Here is a 24,936-nt window from a genome sequence, read left to right as displayed (position 1 = left end):
TATATTGAAGAATCCTTGCATTCCTGGGATAAACCCCACTTGATCATGGTGTATGATCCTTTTAATGTGCTGTTGGATTCTGTTTGCTAGTATTTTGTTGAGGATTTTTGCATCTATATTCATCAGTGATATTGGCCTGTAGTTTTCTTTCTTTGTGACATCTTTGTCTGGTTTTGGTATCAGGGTGATGGTGGCCTCGTAGAATGGGTTTGGGAGTGTTCCTCCCTCTGCAATATTTTGGAAGAGTTTGAGAAGGACAGGTGTTAGCTCTTCTCTAAATGTTTGATAGAATTCACCTGTGAAGCCATCTGGTCCTGGGCTTTTGTTTGTTGGAAGGTTTTTAATCACAGTTTCAATTTCAGTGCTTGTGATTGGTCTGTTCATATTTTCTATTTCTTCCTGGTTCAGTCTCGGCAGTTTGTGCATTTCTAATCTGTCCCATTTCTTCCAGGTTGTCCATTTTATTGGCATAGAGTTGCTTGCAGTAATCTCTCATGATCTTTTGTATTTCTGCAGGGTCAGTGGTTACTTCTCCTTTTTCATTTCTAATTCTATTGATTTGAGTCTTCTTCCTTTTTCTCTTGATGAGTCTGGCTAATGGTTTATCAATTTTGTTTATCTTCTCAAAGAACCAACTTTTAGTTTCATTGATTTTTGCTATTGTTTCCTTCATTTCTTTTTCATTTATTTCTGACCTGATCTTTATGATTTCTTTCCTTCTGCTAGCTTTGGGGTTTTTTTGTTCTTCTTTCTCTAATTGCTTTAGGTGCAAGGTTAGGTTGTTTATTCGAGATGTTTCCTGTTTCTTGAGGTAGGCTTGTATTGCTATAAACTTCCCTCTTAGCACTGCTTTTGCTGCGTCCCATAGGTTTTGGGTCGTCGTATCTCCATTGTCATTTGTTTCTAGGTATTTTTTGATTTCCCCTTTGATTTCTTCAGTGATCACTTCGTTATTAAGTAGTGTATTGTGTAGCCTCCATGTGTTTGTATTTTTTACAGATCTTTTCCTGTAATTGATATCTAGTCTCATAGCGTTGTGGTCGGAAAAGATACTTGATACGACTTCAATTTTCTTAAATTTACCAAGGCTTGATTTGTGACCCAAGATATGATCTATCCTGGAGAATGTTCCATGAACACTTGAGAAAAATGTGTATTCTGTTGTTTTTGGGTGGAATGTCCTATAAATATCAATTAAGTCCATCTTGTTTAATGTATCATTTAAAGCTTGTGTTTCCTTATTTATTTTCATTTTGGATGATCTGTCCATTGGTGAACGTGGGGTGTTAAAGTGCCCTACTATGATTGTGTTGCTGTCAATTTCCCCTTTTATGGCTGTTAGTATTTGCCTTATGTATTGAGGTGCTCCTATGTTGGGTGCATAAATATTTACAATTGTTATACCTTCCTCTTGGATCGATCCCTTGATCATTATATAGTGTCCTTCTTTGTCTCTTGTAATAGTCTTTATTTTAAAGTCTATTTTGTCTGATATGAGAATTGCTACTCCAGCTTTCTTTTGATTTCCATTTGCATGGAATATCTTTTTCCATCCCCTCACTTTCAGTCTGTATGTGTCTCTAGGTCTGAAGTGGGTCTCTTGTAGACAGCATATATATGGGTCTTGTTTTTGTATCCATTCAGCCAGCCTGTGTCTTTTGGTGGGAGCATTTAATCCATTTACATTCAAGGTAATTATCGATATGTATGTTCCTATTCCCATTTTCTTAAATGTTTTGGGTTTGTTATTGTAGGTGTTTTCCTTCTCTTGTGTTTCTTGCCTAGAGAAGTTCCTTTAGCATTTGTTGTAAAGCTGGTTTGGTGGTGCTGAACTCTGTCAGCTTTTGCTTGTCTGTAAAGGTTTTAATTTCTCCATCGAATCTGAATGATATCCTTGCTGGGTAGAGTAATCTTGGTTGTAGGTTTTTCTCCTTCATGACTTTAAGTATATCCTGCCACTCCCTTCTGGCTTGCAGAGTTTCTGCTGAAAGATCAGCTGTTAACCTTATGGGGATTCCCTTGTGTGTTATTTGTTGTTTTTCCCTTGCTGCTTTTAATATGTTTTCTTTATATTTAATTTTTGACAGTTTGATTAATATGTGTCTTGGCGTGTTTCTCCTTGAATTTATCCTGTATGGTACTCTCTGTGCCTCCAGGACTTGATTAACTATTTCCTTTCCCATATTAGGGAAGTTTTCAACTATAATCTCTTCAAATATTTTCTCAGTCCCTTTCTTTTTCTCTTCTTCTTCTGGGACCCCTATAATTCGAATGTTGGTGCGTTGAATGTTGTCCCAGAGGTCTCTGAGACTGTCCTCAGTTCTTCTCATTCTTTTTTCTTTATCCTGCTCTGCAGTAGTTATTTCCACCATTTTATCTTCCAGGTCACTTATCCTTTCTTCTGCCTCAGTTATTCTGCTATTGATCCCATCTAGAGTATTTTTAATTTCATTTATTGTGTTTTTCATCGTTGCTTGGTTCCTCTTTAGTTCTTCTACATCCTTGTTAAATGTTTCTTGCATTTTGTCTATTCTATTTCCAAGATTTTGGATCATCCTTACTATCATTATTCTGAATTCTTTTTCAGGTAGACTACCTATTTCCTCTTCATTTGTTAGGTCTGGTGTGTTTTGACCCTGCTCCTTCATCTGCTGTGTGTTTTTCTGTCATCTCATTTTGCTTATCTTACTGTGTTTGGGGTCTCCTTTTCACAGGCTGCAGGTTCGTAGTTCCCGTTGTTTTTGGTATCTGTCCCCAGTGGCTAAGGTTGGTTCAGTGGGTTGTGTAGGCTTCCTGGTGGAGGGAACTAGTGCCTGAGTTCTGGTGGATGAGGCTGGATCTTGTCTTTCTGGTGGGCACGTCCACGTCTGGTGGTGTATTTTGGGGTGTCTGTGGCCTTATTATGATTTTAGGCAGCCTCTCTGCTAATGGATGGGGCTGTGTTCCTGTCTTGCTAGTTGTTTGGCATAGGGTGTCCAGCACTGTAGCTTGCTGGTCGTTGTGTGAAGCTGGGTCTTGATGTTGAGATGGAGATCTCTGAGAGATTTTTGCCGTTTGGTATTACGTGGAGCTGGGAGGTCTCTTGTGGACCAGTGTCCTGAAGTTGGCTCTCCCACCTCAGAGGCACGGCCCTGATGCCTGGCTGAAGCACCAAGAGCCTTTCATCCACACGGCTCAGAGTAAAAGGGAGAAAAAATAGAAAGCAAGAAAGAGGCTATAATATAGTGAAGTAAAATAAAGCTATTATAAAGCAAAGCTATACAGACAACATCTCACCCAGAAGCATATACATATACACTCACAAAAAAAAGAAAAGGGGAAAAATTAATATATCCTGCTCCCAAAGTCCACCTCCTGAATTTGGGATGATTCGTTGTCTATTCAGGTATTCAACAGATGCAGGCACATCAAGTTGTTTGTGGAGTTTTAATCCTCTGCTTCTGAGGCTGCTGGGAGAGATTTCCCTTTCTGGTCTTTGTTCGCACAGCTCCCGGGGTTCAGCTTTGGATTTGGACACGCCTCTGCATGTAGGTCGCCTGAGGGCGTCTGTTCCCCGCCCAGACAGAACAGGGTTAAAGGAGCAGCTGCTTCGGGGGCTCTGCCTCACTCAGGCCGGGGTGAAGGAGGGGTACAGAGGAGGCGGGGCGAGCCTGCAGCGGCAGAGGCCAGCGTGACGTTGCACCAGCCTGAGGCGCACCGTGCGTTCTCCCGGGAAAGTTGTCCCCGGATCACGGGACCCTGGCAGTGGCGGGCTGCACCGGCTCCCTGGAGGGGCGGTGTGGAGAGTGACCTGTGCTCGCACACAGGCTTTTTGGTGGTGGCAGCAGCAGCCTTAGCGTCTCATGCCCGTCTCTGGGGCCCACGCTGATCACCGCGGCTCGCGCCCATCTCTGGAGTTCGTTTAGGCGGCTCTCTGAATCCCCTCTCCTTGTGCGCTGCGAAACAAAGAGGCAAGAAAAAGTCTCTTGCCTCTTCGGCAGCTGCAGGCTTTTTCTCGGTCTCCCTCCCAGCCAGCTGTGGTGCGCTAACCCCTTCAGGCTGTGTTCACGCTGCCAACCCCAGTCCTCTCCCTGAGATCCCACCGAAGCCGGAGCCTCAGCTTCCAGCCCCGCCCGCCCCGGCGGGTGAGCAGACAAGCCTCTCGGGCTGCTGAGTGCTGCTCGGCGCCGAGCCTCTGTGCGGGAATCTCTCTGTTTTTTCCTCTGCGCCCCTGTTGCTGTGGGATCCGCGCTGATAGCCGTGGCTCATGCCTGTCTCTGGAGCTCGTTTAGGCGGTGCTCGAAATCCCCTCTCATCGCGCACTAGGAAACAAAGAGGGAAGAAAAAGTCTCTTGCCTCTTCGGCAGCTGCAGACTTTTTCCCAGACTCCCTCCCAGCTAGCTGTGGTGCGCTAACCCCTTCAGGCTGTGTTCATGTCGCCAACCCCAGTCCTCTCCCTGTGATCCGACCGAAGCCCGAAGAGCCTCAGCTCCCAGCCCCGCCCGCCCCGGCAGGTGATCAGACAAGCCTCTTGGGCTGGTGAGTGCTGCTCGGCGCCGAGCCTCTGTGCAGGAGTCTCTCCGCTTTGCCCTCCGCACCCCTGTGGCTGCGCTCTCCTCCGTGGCTCTGAAGCTTCCCCCCTCTGCCATCCGCAGTCTCTGCCCGCGACGGGGCTTCCTAGTGCGTGGAAATCTTTCCTCCTTCACAGCTCCCTCCCACTGGTGCAGGTCCCGTCCCTATTCTTTTGTCTCTGTTTTTTCTTTTTTCTTTTGCCCTACCCAAGTACGTGGGGAGTTTCTTGCCTTTTGGGAGGTCTGATGTTTTCTGCCAGCGTTCAGTGGGTGTTCTGTAGGAGCAGTTCCACGTGTAGATGTATTTCTACTGTATCTGTGGGAAGGAAGGTGATCTCCGCATCTTACTCTTCTGCCATCTTCTCTCCTCTCTTCTTTTTTGTTATATTCACTAGTTTGCTGTACTTTTTAGATTCCACATATAAGTGATATCATACAGTATTTGTCTTTCTCTGTCTGACTTATTTCACTCAGCATAATGCCCTCCAAGTGCATATATATATATATATATATATATATATATATATATATATATATATATATATCACATCTTCTTTATCCATTCATCTGCTGATAGACACAACAGGTTGCTTCCATATCTTGGCAAATGTAAAAATAATGCTGCTATGAACATTGGGATGCATGTATCTTTTCCAGTTAGTGTTTTTTTTGTTTTTTGTTTCTTTTTCAGATATATACCCAGGAGTAGAGTTGCTGGGTCAAATGGTAGTTCTATTTTTACTTTTCTGAGGACCCTCCGTACTGCTTTCCACAGTGGCTGCACCAGTTTACATTCCCACAACAGTGTATGATGGCTCCCTTTCTCCATGTCCTTGCCAACATTTGTTATTTGTATTCTTTTTGATGATAGCCATTCTGACAATGTGACAAGTGTGAGGTGATATCTCATTGTGGTTTTGACTTGCATTTCCCTGATGATTAGTGATATTGAGTATCTTTTCATGTGCCTTTTGCCTATCTGTATATCTTCTTTGGAAAAATGTCTATTCAGGAGTTCTGCCCATTTTTTAATCAGGTTGTTTTTTTGATGTTGAGTCATATGAGCTCTTTGTATATGTTGGATAGTAATCTCTTATCGGTCATATCATTTGCAAGTATTTTCTCCCATTAAGTATGTTGTCTTCTTGTTTGGTTGATGGTTTCCTTTGCTGTGCCAAAGCTTTTAATTTTAATTAGGTCCCATTTGTTTATGTTTGCTTTTATTCCCTTTACTTTAGGAGACAGATCCAAAAAATATTGCTGCCATTTATGTCAAAGAGTATTCTGCCTGTGTTTTCCTCTAGGAGTTTTATAGTGTCCGGTCTTACATTTAGGCCTTTATTCCATTGTGAGTCTATTTTTGTATATGGTGTTAGAGAATGTTCTGATTTCATCCTTTTACATGTAGCTGTCCAGTTTTCCCAGAACCACAAAGTTCCCAGACTGTCTCTTCTCCATTGTGTGTTCTTGCCTCCTTTGTCTAGCTTAGGTGACCATAAGTGTGTGGGTTTATTTCTGGGCTCTCTATCCTGGTCCATTGATATATGTGTCTGTTTTGGTACCAATATCAAACTGTTTTGATTACTGTAGCTTTGTAGTACAGTCTGAAGGCAGGGAGCCTGATTCCTCTAGCTCTGTTCTCCTTTCTCAAGATTGTTTTGGCTATTTGGGGGTCTTTTGCACTTCCATACAAATTTTAAGATTATTTGTTCTAGTTTTGTGAAAAATGCTATTGGTGTTTTGATAGGGATTGCACTGAATGTAGATTGCCTTGGGTAGTATGGTCATTTTAACAATATTGATTCTTCCAGTTGAAGAACGCAGTATATCTTTCCATTAGTGTGACATTTGCAATTTCTTTCGTTAGTGTCTTACGTTTTCCTAGTATAGGTCTTTTGTCTTCTTAGGTAGGTTTATTCTTAGGTATTTTATTCTTTTCAATGCGATTGTTAATGGGATTGTTTCCTTAATTTCTCTTTCTGATAGTTTGTTGTTAGTGTATAGGAATGCAACAGGTTTCAGTATACTAATTTTGTGTCCTGCAACTTTACCAAATTCATTGATGAGCTCTAGTAGTTTTCTGGTGGCAACTTTAGAATTTTCTATGTATAGTATCATGTCATCTGTAAATAGGCAAATCACATTCTCTTAAAGTACAAAAATATTAGTGAAAACTGACCATGTACTAGGCCATAAAGCAATTTGCAACAAATCAGATTTTTATAGAATACATTTCTAACCAAAGTACAATTAGCTTGGAAATAAATAGAATGGTAACATAAAAAATTAGACAGTTTAAAACATAGTTTTAAATAACTTGTGGGTTATTTTTAATGTAATTAAATAACATTTAAATAACTCATCGGTTATTTTAATATAAATGAGAAAATCTCTAGAACTAAATAAGAATGAAAAAAACACGTTTTAAAACTCATGTGGTACAACAAATGCCGTACTTCAGAGGTAAATACATATATAGCCTTAAAATGCTTATTTTAGAAATGAAGAGCTACTAAAAATTAATGAGCTAAGCATTCAACTTAACAATTTAGGAAAAGGGAAATAAAATAATCACAAAGAAGGTGGAAGGTAAATAGTAAAGATTAAAAACAGTAAATAGGAAACATAATAGAGAAAAAATTAAAAATTATTTTCTTAAAAATGTTAATAAAATTATAAAACTCTGATTAAAAAATCAAGAAAAATATAAGGTATAAGTAAACAATGTTACAGATAAAGGAAAAGATATAGCTACTAATAAATAAATATTTAAAAATCAATAGTAAAATATAAACAGTATGTGACAATAAATGTAAAAACTGGATAAAGGAGACAAGTTTCTAGAAGATTGTATATTACAAAACCTCAGGAGGAACAAGATCCTATATTGTCCTATATCCACTCCATAAACTGTATCAGTATTTAACAGTTTTTTCCCCACACAGGAAATTTCAGATCTAAATTTTGAGGGTTGGGGTGGGGTGCAAATTTCACCAAACATGTAATTCCAAAACACATATACAGAAATGCTTTCAAAGAATATTAAAGTTTTATTCCCCAGACCAATCTGCGGGCTGAAAAAAGTTTGTTTGATTTGTATTTTGGTATTAATGAAATATAATGCTAGGCAGTTTTCTTAGGTTGGATATATCACTGAACAAAAATTATTTCCTCACTTCTTTGGGGTTTGTTTCAATAATAATATTCTAAGTGCTTATTTGTTCAGTTAACATAAAGGAGTGAAATTATAACAAATTATAAATGGCAAAAATGTTGCTCTATAATGTTTATAATAATGACTCATATGACATTTGATGGTAAAAACTGTCTTTTAAATAATAATAAAAAAGCTGATTGCAAAGTTCTTTAAAAAGAGATTTGTTAAGATAAGTTATGTTATATGTAATAGCATGGAAACTACATATACTATAATAGTTAATTAATAAAGGGTCTTAATTGTATACAGAAAAATAGTATATAGTATTAGTACACGTTTAAGAAAAATAATATAAACTTTATGCTTAGGAAATAGAGTAGAAGTATATACACCAAAATGAGATTGTATTCCAATTATTTGGCCTATGGGTGATAGCTTCTTTCCTTTCAAGTTTTTGTTCTAGCAAATGTTCTCATTTTAATGTCACTGAATTTAGGTAGCATCCTACAATTGGTAGCATTCATAGTTCAATTCGCAACAGTATTTCCTTCCTAGAAACACATATAATAATGGTATATGTTGCAATCTAGGACTCAGTGAAAACATCTTCTGAGTAAATAAAATAATGAAGCATAAGCTTTTTAGAAGATGAACTATGATGAATGTCTTCTGAAGGACAAAACTGACTGAATAAAAGTTTGCCTAAAATAATGTTCACATTAGTGAAAATAGCGCTTTAACATGAAAACAAACTTTTTAATGTTCATTTTATTAGAACATGCGCCTGTTACTATCCCTTGAGAATAAATAATCACATTAAAATGTCTACAATTCTGAATCATGGTTTAATTTACAGAGTCATTACTGATTATCTATGCATATTTTCTTTAAGATAAAATGAACTAATATAGGTTTATTATAAACCTTTGGTATATTAAAGCTATTCAAAGTCTTTATTGCTATTAAAGAATTGTGTAATATCACTTTTAATAGTAACTCAGGACACTCACTGTCTTCTTTAATCAAAATAATCATCTCTGTATTTTGGGAGCGCTGATTTTTCTCCCATTTTTGAAAACATTTTGACCACTACAGCTGACAGTCTACTAGCTTCTCTTAGTCATGCTTGACTAAACACAAGTCCTCTGCTGTGAATACTGATTATGTTTATTGCCTGACTGAATTCCAAAATGTCTTATTTGTGTTAGTGCAGGAATTCATACATGCTGGGGGAAATGATATTGTCTCACGCTTGCCCACTCAAGTAACACTTGAAAATGTTTAATGCGTACTTTCACATAGAGGTTTCAATACTGATGAAGGTGTCTGTCATGAGGATGTCAGTCCATCGTGCAGTCAGGAAACATTAGACCCATGCTGTTCATGATGATAGACACTGGGGATTAAAATGAAGACAAAATCCCTGTGCTCAAAATTTTCACAGTGTAATGGAGAAATGAATGAATGGAAACTTACAGCTAATGAGAGAAGTGTTGTTAATAGAAAAATATAAAAGGGAGGCATTGGAGAGTAATAAAGGATCATGCTTAAATGGAGGATATTATCCAGCCTAAAATGGAAGCTAATATTTGAGAACTAGCTCTGTGCTAAAAGCCATCCATGTATTATCACAAGTTAATGGCTTAGTAAAGCACAAATTAATTATTTTACAGTTCTGGAAGTCAGAAGTCCAAAATCAGTCTCATTGGGTTAAACGCAGGGAGTTGACAGTATTGATTCACTCACGGCACATCAGGGAAGAATCTGTTTCCTTGACTTTTCCAGCTTCTAAAGGTCTCCTGCCTTCCTTGGTTCAGGTTCCCTTCTCCATCTTAAAAGCCACCAGCATAACATCTTCAGATCTCTCTCTGACTTCTCTTACCTCTGTTTCCGTCATCCCATCTCCTTCTCTTGACTCTCCCTCCTGCCTCCCTTTTATAAGAACCTTTATGATTACATTGGACCCAACTGGATTATCCAGGATAATCACATCTCAATCCCTTTTGCTGTATAAGGTAACATAGTCACAGATTCTGTGGATTAGAATGTGAACGTCTTTGGAGCTACTAAATGAATTAAGGGATAAAGACAGAAAAAGCAGGTTTTAAGAGATATTATGGTTGAATTGTGTCCCCCCAACCCTGAAAATTCATATGTTAAATCCCTATCCCCCAATGTGAATGTATGGGGAAATAGGGCTTCTAGGTTTTGATTAAAGTTAAATGAGATCATAAGGATGGGATCCTAATATGATAGGATTGGTGACTTTATAGGAAGAGGAAGAGGGAGAGATCTCTTCCTTCTCCATGGCCTCACCAAGGAAAGGACATGAGGACACAGTGAGAAGGTGGCCGTCTCCAAGCCAAGAAGAGAGCTCTCACCAGCAAACCAATCATCTGGCACCTTGATTTTAGATTCCCAAACCTTCAGAACTGTGAGAAAATAAATTTCTGTTGTTTCAGCCACCCAATCTGTGGTATTTTTTAATAATAGCGCAAGCCAACTACTATAGGAGATAATGATAGGATTGCCCTTAGAAGATGTCTAGGTGGTTATGCAAGTCTGCAGTTCAAGAGAGAAGTCTGAGCTGCAAGTGTAGATTTGGAACTTAACAAGCTAAAGGCAGTAGCTGGTGGTAGTGAAAGATATTACCCTGAGATAGTGTGTGTACTGACAAAGGATTATAGCTGAGAAAAGAACCATATATTTTTAGTAACACTTCTATCCAATGCAGAGTGCTCAGCAGCCTGATTATGGGAGGAGAGACTGGCAGATGTTTGAACTGGTCCTAGTTTTCATTTGCAGAGAATGGGTGGCCGCAAGGCTAGTGAAAATATATAGTAGCAATAGGAGCTGCCAGAAGCAGTACTAGGTACCTTTACTTCTTATAATTCTGCAAATCAGATAGTCATGTTTTATAGATAAGGAAATGGAGACTCAAAGACATTGAGTAACTTTCTCTGGGTCACAGAGATTTTTTTAAATTAGATTTTATTTCTGAAATGGTCCTTCTGATGGCAGCATAGAGATTAAATTTTTATAGAGCATCAAGCAGAGTTTTGAAATGCAAATATTTTTTAGTCTAAAGAGCTCTTTCAATCTGCCTTGAGGAAAGAAAGCAGGTGGTATGAGAGGCCTGTGGTAGAGGCTGATACTGGATTAAAAAAGTGTTCTAGGAGTAGAGGTAACAGTGAGTTTGAAAAGTCAAAATAATATGAATAAGAATATTCAATAAGTGAGTAATACACTGGACTTTATGATGTCAGAGATAGAGAAAACTTTAATCTTCTTGAGGACAGAGTTATAATTGGGAGTTTGTTTTAGCAGAAAAGAATAAAAACTTGCTCAGAAAGAAAAAGAGGCTGTCTGATGTTTGGAATGTGGTGTGGGAGAAAATGGATAATGCGTTACTGACCTCATTCACTAAAGAAATCCTTACCCCTGTTTGATAAGGAAGTCATTCTCCTGTCTTGCAGAAATACTGCTTCCTGGCCTAGGGTTTAAGAACCCAGCAGTGAAGGATACTTAGAGTGACATATTTAACGTACTGTCTATGGTATCAGTATAATTTTAAAAGACTCAGTGGTTACATGGAATTTTTCTTAGACTAAAAAGCTTTGTAAAAATTTACACATTAATCTTTATCTCTCAAGAAGAATACAGGTGGTAGGTATTTAACCTACCCACAATGATACTAAAGCAGGAAAAAGTAATATGGCTTCCTCTAATGCCACAAAACAAATTAGTGGTGATGCCAGAAATAGAAGCCCTAACTTGTAAACCTGTCCTCTTTCATGTCTTAGTCGACTCTTCCTATTGACAAGCCTTGTTAAACACAAGAAGTCTTGCATTGTGTTGAACCTTTCTGTGAAGTTGAATCAGAAACATTCAAATATCATTTCAACTGGTGTGAGATTATGTTTTCAAAAAGATGTTGTTCTCTTTCATATGTGGAAGAAACCAGACAGAATTAGTCACAAGGATTCTGGTATTTCATCCTTGAATGACAGACAGTGAATGCAATTGGGTGGGTGACCCTCCTGATAATAATAATGGAATTTACCTTGAGACCTCAAGAGACTAATAAATCCCTCTAGAACTGAATTAAAAATCTGTTATATGTTTTTCCTCTATGCCTCTTCTTTTTTAACTCCTTATATGACACTTTATTTTACTCCTTATATGACACTTTAAAATATTCTTCTTGTCGCCTTTATACTCAGAAATGAAACTGGATTGTTTGCAGTTAAGTTTAAAAAACAAAAAAACTGAATACAGAAGGTATTGAAGTATCTCTTAACTGTATACAATGAAAGAAGAGCAAAAATTGGACAATTTTTACTCTCTCTAAGATATCCCAACTTTGAGTCTAGAGTTGTGTTTTCCCCACATTCATGCAGCAAGTATTAAAGAAGTGCTTATTTTGTACTAGGCATTGAGAGTACAATAGGAAGTAGAGACAGTTAATCCCTGTACCATCATGACTTAGATTACAGCTGACTGGATGGAATTAAGGGGAAGTGTTGAAATGCAGGGATAGTTACTAAATGAGTAAACTAATTAAAAATGAATTTCAAAGGTAATTTCACATAGTCAAAAGTGCTATACAGTAAATATGTTATGCTAATGCTCTCAAGCCAAAGACCCCAGGAACACACTATAGTTGAAAAAGCTGGGTTTATTGCTCATTTCAGCAAGGGAAAACACCCACCATGGGGAACTCTAGTGTGTGTCAGTAAGAGGGTGTTAGAAAGAGCCTATTATAGCACTTGGGCTTTGGTTGGGTGATTTGGCAGGGGGTCCAAGAAAGCAGGAGTTTGCTCTGGATTAAACGCTGTCAGAAAGCAATGGCAAATCTGCAATTGAATATCTGTTCTCATTGCCTCCTATTGGGTGCCTCCATCACCCTGTGATGGCCAAATACACAATGCCTTAGACTGAACAGGTGAGATTAACAGGTACTTATTCATTCCATATACTTACAGCCGGGGCGGGGGGGAGGAGGGACACCACATGCCACACAGGGCCACCTGGGCTACTCTTGGGAACCCAGTGGACAACGGGGGGCTGTGGGAGACAGGCTTTGTAGTGTCAAGAGGGTAGGGTACCCCCGATATCCTCAGGAGGATGTGACTGGCTTGCTTGAATCATTCCCCAGGCTGGCAGGAGAGTGAAACCTGTCACTCAGGGATGAGGAGGAACTGCATCTTATCCGTTTGATAAGGTGGGTTGTTTGGCCTTATCTGTGGGAGCAGAGTGAGGAGGAGAGCCTGTGGTAAAGCCATTTGAGGCCCTCCCTGTTCGCCCCTGGTGTCAAACAGCACATAATATTGGGCCTTAGTTTTAAGACTTATACCATAGTATCTCAGTGAATCTTATCTACAAGGAAGGGAGACTAGAACAAGAATAAGGTTTTAATTGGTAGAGAAGTAGCAGTCACTCATTTTGGCCAAGAGAGGAGGAGATGTTTAGTATTTTGGCCATGTGACCTTGCCTTTTTTCTGTGCTTAGGCAAAATTATGCAGTAGCCTTGCTCAGTCTCATTTTATTGTGTCTCAGAGCAACCTGGTTGAGGTTGAGGTTGAGGTTGGTATAATGTCTGATAGGAGAATAACATAGCCTAGCTCTGAGAGCGAGGCCGGCTTCTGATTGTAGAGCTGCTGTTTTTTTCTGTCTCATTTGGAGGGACCTGATGTTGGTGGGGGACTAAATGAGATGCGTTCATCAGAGTAAGTTTCTGAAGAGGGGAAAGCTTGGCATTTGCTGCTTATATGAAGCCATCGCATAAGAGAAGAACTGAGCAGGGTGGAGACAAGGGAGGAAGGGGAACAACTTGTAGAGAGCGTTCCCGTCAGAGGGAAACGGCAAGTGTTATGAAAGAAACATGTCATTACACCTGAGAGGTATGTTTTATTTTATTTATTTATTTTAACATCTTTATTGGGATATAATTGCTTTACAATGGTGTGTTAGTTTCTGCTTTATAACAAAGTGAATCAGCTATACATATACATATATCCCCATGTCTCCTCCCTCTTGAGTATCCCTCCCTCCCACCCTCCCTATCCCACCCCTCTAGGTGGTCACAAAGCACCGAGCTGATCTCCCTGTGCTATGCGGCTGCTTCCCACTAGCTATCTATTTTACATTTGGTAGTGAATATCTGTCCATGCCACTCTCTCACTTCGTCCCAGCTTACCCTTTCCCCTCAAAAGAATGGTTCTGAAGAGCCTAGGGGCAGGACAGGAATAAAGACGCAAACATAGAGAATGGACTTGAGGACACAGGGAGAGGTATGTTTTAAAAAACCGTCAGGAGCGTGGCTCTCTGCTTCAGTGACTCTCAAGGGGTTGGAGGTAAGGGAGTACCAGAATCTCAGAACAGGGGGAGTAAACTTTCAGAAAGCCTCCAGGGGTTGTTGATATGATAATCCTCCAAGACAGATTGTCCCTTGTTGCCTCTACCCTCCTCCACAGTTTTAGTTAAAAGATGTAGGCTTTATGTGGAAAATCCATTTCTAATTGATAATTTAATATGACCTTATATACCATACAACAAAATTGCTTGTCCAGAAAGGTTTTACCACCATCCAGGGAGAGAGATGGGATTGTTAGCAAGTGCATGGGCTGTCAGTGGCAGAAGATCAATTATCCTAGATATATTTTTCTTGACTCTCTTGAAACTAGATAGACTGTAGTGATTTTTCCAGACCATCTAATATACAACCTATTTAAGCGAGGTCTCCATTTCCATTTTATAGTGAAGGATTTCTAATATATGGTTTTATCATTCCATCTACCTGTGCATATCCAGTTAATGTGTTTGAACACTATACAGTAGTGAGTTTGAAGACATCGTTGTTACTAACTGGGAATTTAGCATATTAACACAAGTATTAACAATGATAAATATCTCAGACAGCAGAGAATAGTGATTATAAGCATGGACTCTGGAGCCAGATTGCCTAGGTTCAAATTACTGCTCTACCACTTTGTAATTACGTTACCAAGGACAAGTTACTTAGCTCGTATGCCTCAGTTTCCTCATCTGTAATGTGAAGATAATAACAGTACCCACCTCAAAGTTTTGTTGTCAAGATTAAAATATATTTTAGGTTTTTAGACCTGGCTCATGATAAGCACTATATAAGTGCTAGCTTTGTAATAATGATGGTGACATTGTGTTGGTAAAGGGAAAAAAAAGTATTTAACACCATATTCCTATAGTTGATGAATTAATGATGGACTAACCAGTATATATAAAAGTTCACATTTTATTAAGGAATAAATCCTCTTACCTATGATTACATACAGGGCCTCCACTCTTGCTACAAGAGCAATCATATAATGGATCAGTCTTTGGCAATATTTTAAAATATGCATTTAATTTAAAATATTTTTTCCTTTCTGGCTGATTTGTCTGATTCATCCAGGCTTACCACAGATAAGAGTTTTAATACATTCTATGACTGAATTTTTTGCACTATGCCTAAAGAATGCACTAGGAGTCTCAGATCTTTAATTGAGGCAGCCATATTTAGTGTCACTGAAATAAGTGTGATAACAGCTTGATCATGCAAAGCTTGACATGAAGAAAACACCTGCCTGGTGTTAATAAGATTACATGAATTTCACACAACAGAAGACCAAAGTAAATTGCCACTCTGCCTGTCTTGATAAAATACCAACAGAGTTTGCTATTCATTTCACTATATTCAAAAGTTTATTTGAATTACTATAAAATGTTAACAGAAAATCACTTGCAATCTGGGCTCATGGCAGGTAAGAGGTTTTAAAATATTGTTGAATCTTTATATGTACTAACAGATTTGTTAAGGCAAAATAAAAGCGAGAAGAAGAAAAAATATTTGTTTTGTTCTAGATATTCATTAAAGCAAACCAGAGTGATGTGAAAAGGAATTTCAAGTATATTAGTAGGCCTGGATATATCGAACATTAATTTAAACACGTACATATACCTTTACTCTCAAGGTTCACAGCCTCGATAGAAAAATGTTGAAAATTTCTATCATTTGCCAATTTTTTATGTCTAAGAGAAAATCTTTAAAAAATTAAAAACATTATTACAAACAAAACTGGAAAACTATGGCTTCTTTCTCCTGTGAACATAAGAACATTGAACTTCCAATAGGTTGAAAGCATCATTAAGTAAAAAAAAAAAAAAAAAAAAGAACTATTCTTGTTTTGATGTCAAATTATGTAAGATTTGTAAAACCCCAATATCACATACACTGAACTTAGGGACCACATTCTAGTCAGCATTTTTTGTTTGCGTGTTTGTTTATTTATTTTTTTACCATATATATGTTTACACATAATTTAGGAAGCAAAGTTTTGTCTTATTTCCTTTCTAGTTTTATTTTTTTTTCATTTAAAAAAAATCTTAGCATCTATACCAAAATATAATTAATATTCATGAATAGTCAACATTTAGTTGACTGTAATGAATTGGTTCAAAGAAAATATGGATAATCTGTGGCGCTACAAAAATTTAATTTGATCCTCTACACTTAAACTTACATAGCGTCGAGCTACTGGCCAGAACTGCTAGCTAATAAACCAACTGAAGATATTTTAATTTTTATTTCTTTCACCTTTCCAAAGATATATATAACTTAAAGCACATAAATAGGACTTTACAGTTTATAAGCACTTTTATATGCATTATCACCTTTGATCTTCCCAGTATCCTTATGGGGAAGGAACATTATAGAATTACAAAAGGCTTCATTATTATATTCACTTCATAGATGAATAAATTGGGGATCAAGCATCATGCTTTTAAGTAAATGCAGGGAATTGACCATAGAAAAATTAAATCTGAAAACTCAAGCTTTATTGAATTTACTACATTGCACTGAGAAGTCTCTGACCGTCCTTCCCACAGTATCCCCTCTAGTCAACCTTGTCTCCTTACTGCCCTATGTCCATGTCATTCTCTTTACTGTTTCTGACCGTTGAATCTTTGTCTTCACTTCCCTCACTCCATATACTCCTGTCTGGAATGTTGCTGCTTTTCTTGTATATCCGAATCCTACCCATCATTCAAGGTCCAGCAAAAGTTCCACCTCCTCCAGGAAGTCTTGCAGCTCCCATTGTTCTTACTTAAATAATACAACATTTGCAGGGATTGGTTCTTAGGTTCCTAAGTGTTTCCGTGTTTCATCTAAATTCTCCTACTAGACTATAAGCTACAAAGAACAAAGACCAACTCTTATACTTCTTTGAAATACACAGCACTCTAGCACTGGATATATATGTAGTAAATTCATGATAAATATTTGGCTGTTTTTTAATCTATCCATTGGAGCCATTGCTGAACTGTAGATAATCTTACTGTATTTGTATGCAAACCATGTGACGTGTAATTTAACCTGTGTGAACTCAACTATAATAAGTAATTATAGTTGAGTTCAGTGTGGTCTTTTCAATATGTTCATATACCAGTTGACCCTAGCATTGATTTCTAATGGCAGTGAAGCCCAGGCATATGCCCGTGCAATCAAATCAACTACATATGCCTGATGGATTCCCTGCAAAGAGCAGGCATATGGCCCATATATCAGTATTGAGAACAGGAACAGGAAATGTTATGCAGTGATTGCTTTTCTATAGAATTGCATTAGCATCACCCATTCTGCTAGTCATAATTTCTCAGCAGATCAGGGATATCTATCAATGGAAGTTCCTGTGGTACAGCATACGAAAATGCATTTCATTATTCATTACAAATGATGCTGATCAGGCATATTGTCATTACAAGTTTAATTTCTAAGGAAGAGATCTCTGTGTAAAAATGGCACACTTGAGAGTCATCACCTTAAAAAACAAAAAGATGGTACTTTGTGACAATTCATTTTTTCTGGAATATAAGTATTCTGTTTAAACAACTAACTACTTTTGTTCATATTTTAAGGTGAATTTGGAGAAGTCTGTAGTGGGCGTTTGAAAACACCAGGGAAAAGAGAGATTCCAGTTGCCATCAAAACTTTGAAAGGTGGCCACATGGATCGGCAAAGAAGAGATTTTTTAAGAGAAGCAAGTATCATGGGTCAGTTTGACCACCCAAATATCATTCGCTTAGAAGGTGTTGTCACAAAAAGTAAGTACTGATTTTCTTCTTTTATATATCTGTCTCATTTCCTTAAATAAAAATAAAAGCTTAATAGCAATATCACAGCCATTTAGGGGATAACTTAGTTCAGATATCATCTTCAGATATCATCCCTTGGAGTCTTGATATTAGTCTATGACATTATCAGAGTTTGCACTGGTCACCAAACAGCTTTGAAATGTTTTTTTTATTACCTGTAAATCATTTGCTAATTTAACTTGAAATAATAAATCAAGGTAAAGGGTTATATATTTTTTCCTAATTTCTGTAAGCAATTCACTTCTTCTGAACCTGCCTAAATTTCAATATTAATAGGAGAAACAGTTAAAATATTTGGGGTCATTAAGGTAAAATAGTTCTGTTTGTAAATAAATGTCATATACAAATATAGAATGCTTTATCTAAAGTAAAACTTTTAAATAAAAAGTTCTTTATGGAACCTACCTACATAAATGCCATTAGAACTGTATTATTTTAATTTATATAAAATGAAGAAAAGAATTACAATTTCTGAAATAAAAATCCAGTTTTTACAGAAATAGTGGGATCAAAACCATTCCTTTGGGAAAAAAGTTCCTCAGAAATCCAAAACTAATCATATCATCTAAGAAATAGATTGCAATATATTCACTTTTATTTGAATAATGATAAGGCATAACAATATTTCTCCTTATTTTATTCACTAATGAGTTATAACATATAAAACTCAATATAGTATGGCATTATAAACTCATAAAAATAATCTAACTCTTTGAGAGGCATTTTCCTTTTGTAAAACTGAAATTTGTTTTAAAACCATTTAAATGAAATTGAAATTTCATGTTATATTTGGAAGAAGGAAAGTGTAAAAGCTTACTAAAAACATTTAACTGACTCTGTGTCTGAAACTCCAAAGTCCTCACAATGCATTGGCCAACATGCTATCCAAGGAGAGCAGAAAATTACTGATAGCCATGATAGTTTGGAGGACACAAAAGATTGCTTTTGATTTCAGCTGTTGCCATGGGCTGTTACTTTAGTGGCCTTAGTAGAACCTTCCAGTATTCATGCCCTGGTGTTGTTCTCTCCCACATTGATTGTGGGCTTGTCCATGTGACTAGCCTTGGCCTATGGGACATTAACAAGTGTGATACAAGTGGAAGCATCTTACATATTTGTACACTGGGCCTTAAACTCTTGGAACACTCTGTCATGTAACTTAGTCTCCAATGTTGAGCAAAGCCAGTACATATGGTGAGGCCACACGCAGAACTGCAAAGAGGAGAACTGAGGCATTCTAGTCAACAACAGCTCTACAAGAGCTCCCAGCAGATAGTCAGCACTGAGTGCCAGCTTTGTAAAGAACCATCTCAGACATTACAGCCCCTACTTCTACTGCCAGATGGCTGCAGCTGCAGATGATATTTTGTGGAGCAAAGTATCCACCCAGCTCAGTCCAATCAACCCGTAAAATCATGAGAGGTAATAAAATGGTTGTTGTTTTAAGCCGCTCCGTTTTGGATAGTTTATTACACAGCAATAGTTAACCAAACAGATGGACACCAGTTAGAATTCCACTCCTGCCACTGAAGTCTTGTGAAGTTTTAGGTAGATGATTTAACATCTCTATTGTTTACTTCCACACTGTAAAATGGGGCCAAAATAAGTCCTACCCAATAGGAATGCTGTAAGGATTAATTTTATAAATGTATAGAGCATTTAGCATAGCATGTGACTCATACTAAGCCACATTAAATGGTAGCTATTATTGGTACTATAGTTCACCATTTCATTCTCATGGCAACTCTTATGCATATCTGCTGAACCTTCAGTATTCACTGAAAGATATTGAATATCAAACGGGTGAATTAACCCACATAAGGACCTCTAACCCATAGTTAGTGGTATGACTGATGTTCAAACTGAGGTCTGTCTGTTTGACAGACCCATGGGATTTTTTGTTTCTTTGCTTTTTATTTTGCTGTATCACAGTGAATAAGTCAGAGTTTTACACTTTGTCTTATCTGAATTAAATAGCATTAAATAAATGACAATCTGAATAAAATAACACAATACTTTTTTAAAATAAGGAAAATATTTAGATGAGTGGAATAAACTACCTCTTATGTAAAATTTAGAGAGATCCAGATATGCCACAATACCTAGCAAAAATACTAATCTAAAAGAGAGAGAGAGGAAACAACATATTAATTATTTCTTTTATATTTTCTGACTTCCTTGTCATTAATTTAGCATGAACATTTCAAGTTATTCCTTCTGTTTTATATCTCTCTGGAATGAAAAAGATAATTTTAAAGTTGGATTATGAACCTTTGCAAAGCATTTAAAATAATTTAAATATGCTGTTGAAGTCCTTGTATGAGTATTTATGTGTGAAATATCTGGAAATAAATATCTAACAATAAATTCAAAGATCAGATATTTATTTTCTACCTTTGATAAATCACATTCTGTGAATTATTCATGTATACCTATGTGTTTTATTATCTATCTATATAATATTATATATAATTTGGCCCTATGAAGTAGTAGGAATTATTTATTCTAAATCAACTGAATAGGTTTAATAAGATAATCTATGGCACTTGTCTGCCAGTTTGAAATACTCAGTTTATTTCACAAAGACATTCAAGCAACTAACACAGTGATTGCTTTACATCTCTAACAATCTTGTATAAAATTGGGACCAGTGACCCTTATGTAGCCCAATTTGTATGATTCCTAGGTGAAGGTCCTTATTCCATTTTAAGAAAAAGAAAAAGAAAGAGAGAAAAGATAAGAAAAGAAAGGCTAATTGAGAAAGGATAGATTCAATATGCTTTTGAGTGGCAATAATCATTGTAGTTTTAACTTGTAAGTATGAGCCCCACATAAGGGTGTTGTGGTGATGCTGAGATGGGTGGTGGAGATGGAGAAAGGAATAATTCCCGCAAAGACAAGTGGGCGTATTTATACTGTTATCTTCTTGCAAATGCTATGGGATTTTTAAGAGAAAGGCAATAAATGAATGCCTCATTCCCATAAATACATGGTAATTGTTCCCAGATTACCCTTAAGTAGCTAAGCGATAGCTAGCAATTAATGCTCCCTAAGGACTACCATATTGCATAAAAGATAATACTGACAAAGATAAAGATGCAGTATAGGTTTATACGGTCATGTTAGTAGAGTATCCTGGGGTTCTGAGAAATAAATGCACTGACTCTCAGTTGCAAGTAATGCAAAATTATAGATCAAAATCTTCATCAGATCCTTTTATAAATTCTTAATATGCATAATTTTTATCTTACCTATAGATTTTATCGCTGAGAGATACATATTATAAAGTTCTTGGAAACACTTTTGCTCTTTCATACTTGTGCATATAACTACTTTTATTATAAACTTCAAAGTTAAATGATTAAAAGCTGTATTATATAGAAAGTGTGTCAGATAAAAGTTGAACCTATTTGTTTGACACACATCACAATTTCATTAACCTATTAAGAAGCAACCGATATAGAAAGAGATTAATCCAGCTAAACCATTTGCTTAGCACATACATTTTCTCCAAGAAGCAAATAGAAGCCATCAGTTAGAGAACAGACTTGTAGCTATTAGTACCATGGATAGTAGCAGTTTGTAACAGGTGATGTATACACCAGTGTCATTAACTACATATCCAAAAGAGAAAGTGCTACCTTCTATAAAAAGATAAGAATTGTGTTTAAATGATAAAGAAACACAATGCAGTAACCACACTCTAGAAGACGGAGCCCTACAGTTTGAATTCATGATGATATGGAAGAACCAAAAAGAGAAAGAATGAAGTGCCTATCTCCCAGCTTAGGTAACAACTAAATGTAGGTATACTAACTATATCTCAAATAAATCATAAATCCAGTGAGGAATAATAGAAGTCAATCAGGATATCAAACAAATTCCCAAACATAAATTTATTTTATCATGGGACATTGCTAAGGACTCTAGAACAGCATAGAATCTGTAACACAAAGTACTGGGCCTGCACAAACCATCTTCAAATATTCCAGAGTATTGAGGGTTCCTTCCAAATAGTTTTGATGGGTCCACATGGACTCTAAATCAGAGAGTAGATTCAGGCCAGTCAAATAGACAGTAAATACACAAGAACTGTTTCTCCAGTCCCAGAATTGCATTTTACTTGTCAAGTAATACATTCTCCAAGATTTTGACTATTACAGTTGCCACCAATATGATAGCTGCCTCTCCACCTGCTTGTATATTCTGCTACTGGACACAGGGTCTTGTGCAAGTTATTCAATGTCTTTAAGCCTCAATATTTTCCTCCGCACAAAAGATTGAAAAGTTCATATTGTACTGCAAAACAAGAAAGGTCACATCTAACCCTAACATGTTTGTATTTCATTCCTTTGCCAAAAGAAAGAATCATGAGATGTTAGTAAGGAAAGTTTGTGCCAGTAATAATTTACCACCCAACCTCCAACTTTATTATAATGTCAGGTTCGTATCGGTGATCAGGAAGAAACAAAAAGTGCCTTTAATAAAGTGTTTATCTTACAGTCTGTAAAGTAGAAAAGTATAGGTAAAATTTTGCTGTAAGCAAAATCAAAGTTTGGATATATGGAATATATGTTGAAGGGAGTAAAACATTCTGTGAAACTGATTCTAATGAAAGAACTTAGACTTTTTTTGTGAAATTCAGCTACTCAACTAGCTAAGGTAGGTTAAGAGTTTTGTTTTACTTTGTTTTGTTTTTCTAGGAACATTTACTGAGCACCACCAAGGTGTCAGACACTACTGCTTATTAAAACCTAGAGATAGAGAAACAAAGGTCTCAGTGCTCTTGAGAAGCTCATTTGTTGGCTCCAGTCCACTGGGAGCAACAAACAAGTAGGCCAGTATTTCCCAATACGGTGCGGCATGTGCTATTTTGGATACAATTATTCATTAACTTGTTCATTATTTTATTCAGAGAATATTTATTGGGTGCCAACTCTTCTAATCACTGGTAATAGAGTAGTGAAAAAGACAGAGCTTTTACCTGCTGGAGGCAGCAAAAAGGAATCTAAATATATCAATATAATTTTAGATAAAGAGAACAAACCTGAGTGAAGTGAAGGAGCAAGCCATGCTAGGGTTTGGTAGGATAGTATTCCAGGCAGAGGAAACAATAAGTTCTAAACCCTTGTGCTAAGAAAGAATGTGGCATGTTGGGGGAGCATCGAAAACAGCTGGAGCTAAGTAATAACAGTGTGAATTATATATTGAAAGAAAAAACTAGAGGCAGGTAAAACAGTAAGGAGGCTAGTATAGTAATCCAAGTGAAAAGTGATGAGAAAGATAAAGAGAAGAAATAGATTCAAGAGCTGTTTCCAAGTTTAAATTAGGAGACTTGAGTGACTGATTATATATGGGGAAAATGAGGGAATGGGGATGGTTTTGGATGACTTCCAAGCTTCTGGTTTACATAAGCAGGGAGATGGAAAGGAAATTATGGAGAAATAATAGATTTGGAGGGTTAACAATGAATTCTGATTTGGACATGATAAGTTGGAAGTGTCTTGGACATTTAAAAACTTCCAGGAAGCCTCTGAAACCTCGGTGGGATTCTGGTGTGCAGGTGCAAATGATGGGTGGTGATCAGTAGTTGAAGCCATCGGGAGGATGAAATTACCCAGAAGGTTGAGGAGAACCAGTCCTAACAGGCTGACTTAAAAAGAAAAGCTTATGAAAGAGACAGACAGAACAACCTGGAAGAAGGAGGACACATCTCTAAGAATGAAAGATGGGTCATTAGCATAAAATGAGCTGGGAAGCCAAATAAAATAAGGATTGAGAAGCATCTATTGGATGGAGCAACTAGGAGGACACAGCCCATCACAGCACACTGTGAGAATCAAGGCCAAGATTGCAGTGGACTTTAGAGTGAGTGAGGCATGTGTGCACTGCAGTCAGACTGATAGCTTAAAAACTGCAAATTAGATTGTGTTCATTTCTTACTTAGATTCCAAATGCTTAGCATTCTTTAAATCATTCATTCATTTAAGTAATATTTATTATGTGCCTAACTACTATGCGCCAGCACTTTTCTAAGCATTAGGTATTTGGCAATGGATAAGAAAGTCAAAATGCCTGCCCTCCTGGGTCAGGTCCCTGGGTCTTCTTTCTCTGGTTTCATTCTCCACCATCCTTCTTGAATCCTAGATTGCTTTCATACTAAATGACAAAATCATCTCAAAACTTATTCTCATTTTTCCCATGTATTCTTTCTTTTCTAAATCCCTGAGACACTGGAAGAAAATGTACCAAACTGACCCTAAATATGGGTACATAGATAACTATGGTATGCAAAGACTGTTGGTAGCTAGAAGACCCAGCTGCCTTTGGAGTTACCCACCTTCCTTTTTTCAATCATGTACAAGGCTAGATCATTTGCTGAGGTGATAGGTAGAGGGCTTGAGGTGTTGGTGAATATTTGAACTGGCTCTTGAGAAAAGTGTGAAAGAAAACTGATCAGGAAAGGTTAGAAAGATTGTGGGTATTACTAAGAACACAAGAGAACCTGGAGATCAGGACAGAAGCTGCTGCCCCAAAGAGCACTGTTGATAAATTGAGGAAAAGAGTTGATAGCATGAAAGTAGGAAGAGATGCAACCCGAGGGAAAAGGAAAGATGAGAGGCAACAAAAAGAGAAGAAATAGAGATTTTCTCTCTTCTCCTACCATCCTTAATATTTACTATTTACTGTTTACAGAAATTAGTGATGAATTATTCTTATGCAGTTTCTGGAGTCTAATGGAGTCTCAGGAGATTTACTGCAAAGTATTTGCCATTTGGAATTATAACGTATACATATGGATAAATAGAAAATGAACCAAGTGTGACTCTGAGAAACAGTAACAAGATGACATAGTCTGGTGGCCCTGTGTATCACACTGTTCAAGCAGCACTGGGGCTAATCGGGATCACCAGCTTATTTTCTTTCTGCCAGAGTGTACTTCTCTCTTTACAAGAGAGAATAAACTTCCCCTGTATTCAGAAGGAATTTATTCTTGTCTCTTCAGTGTTTAAGTATCTGAGTTTTCTCAAGGTCATTCACTCTAATCACCTCCCT

The 24,936-nt window shown here is 37.3% G+C and overlaps 1 protein-coding gene across 1 annotated transcript in view; it reads left to right on the top strand.

Moving 5' to 3' along the window:
* Positions 1-24,936, top strand: part of EPHA6 (EPH receptor A6) — an 868,715-nt gene that overhangs the window by 644,797 nt on the left and 198,982 nt on the right. Inside the window, exon 11 of the mRNA XM_057546076.1 lies at positions 17,644-17,829. Coding sequence (XP_057402059.1) covers positions 17,644-17,829 — 186 coding nt within the window. The remainder of the gene's footprint in view (positions 1-17,643; positions 17,830-24,936) is intronic.

Source organism: Balaenoptera acutorostrata, chromosome 4 (assembly GCF_949987535.1).
Source record: "Balaenoptera acutorostrata chromosome 4, mBalAcu1.1, whole genome shotgun sequence".
In the NCBI taxonomy this organism is placed as follows: domain Eukaryota; kingdom Metazoa; phylum Chordata; class Mammalia; order Artiodactyla; family Balaenopteridae; genus Balaenoptera; species Balaenoptera acutorostrata.
This window is presented reverse-complemented; position numbering and strand designations above follow the sequence as displayed.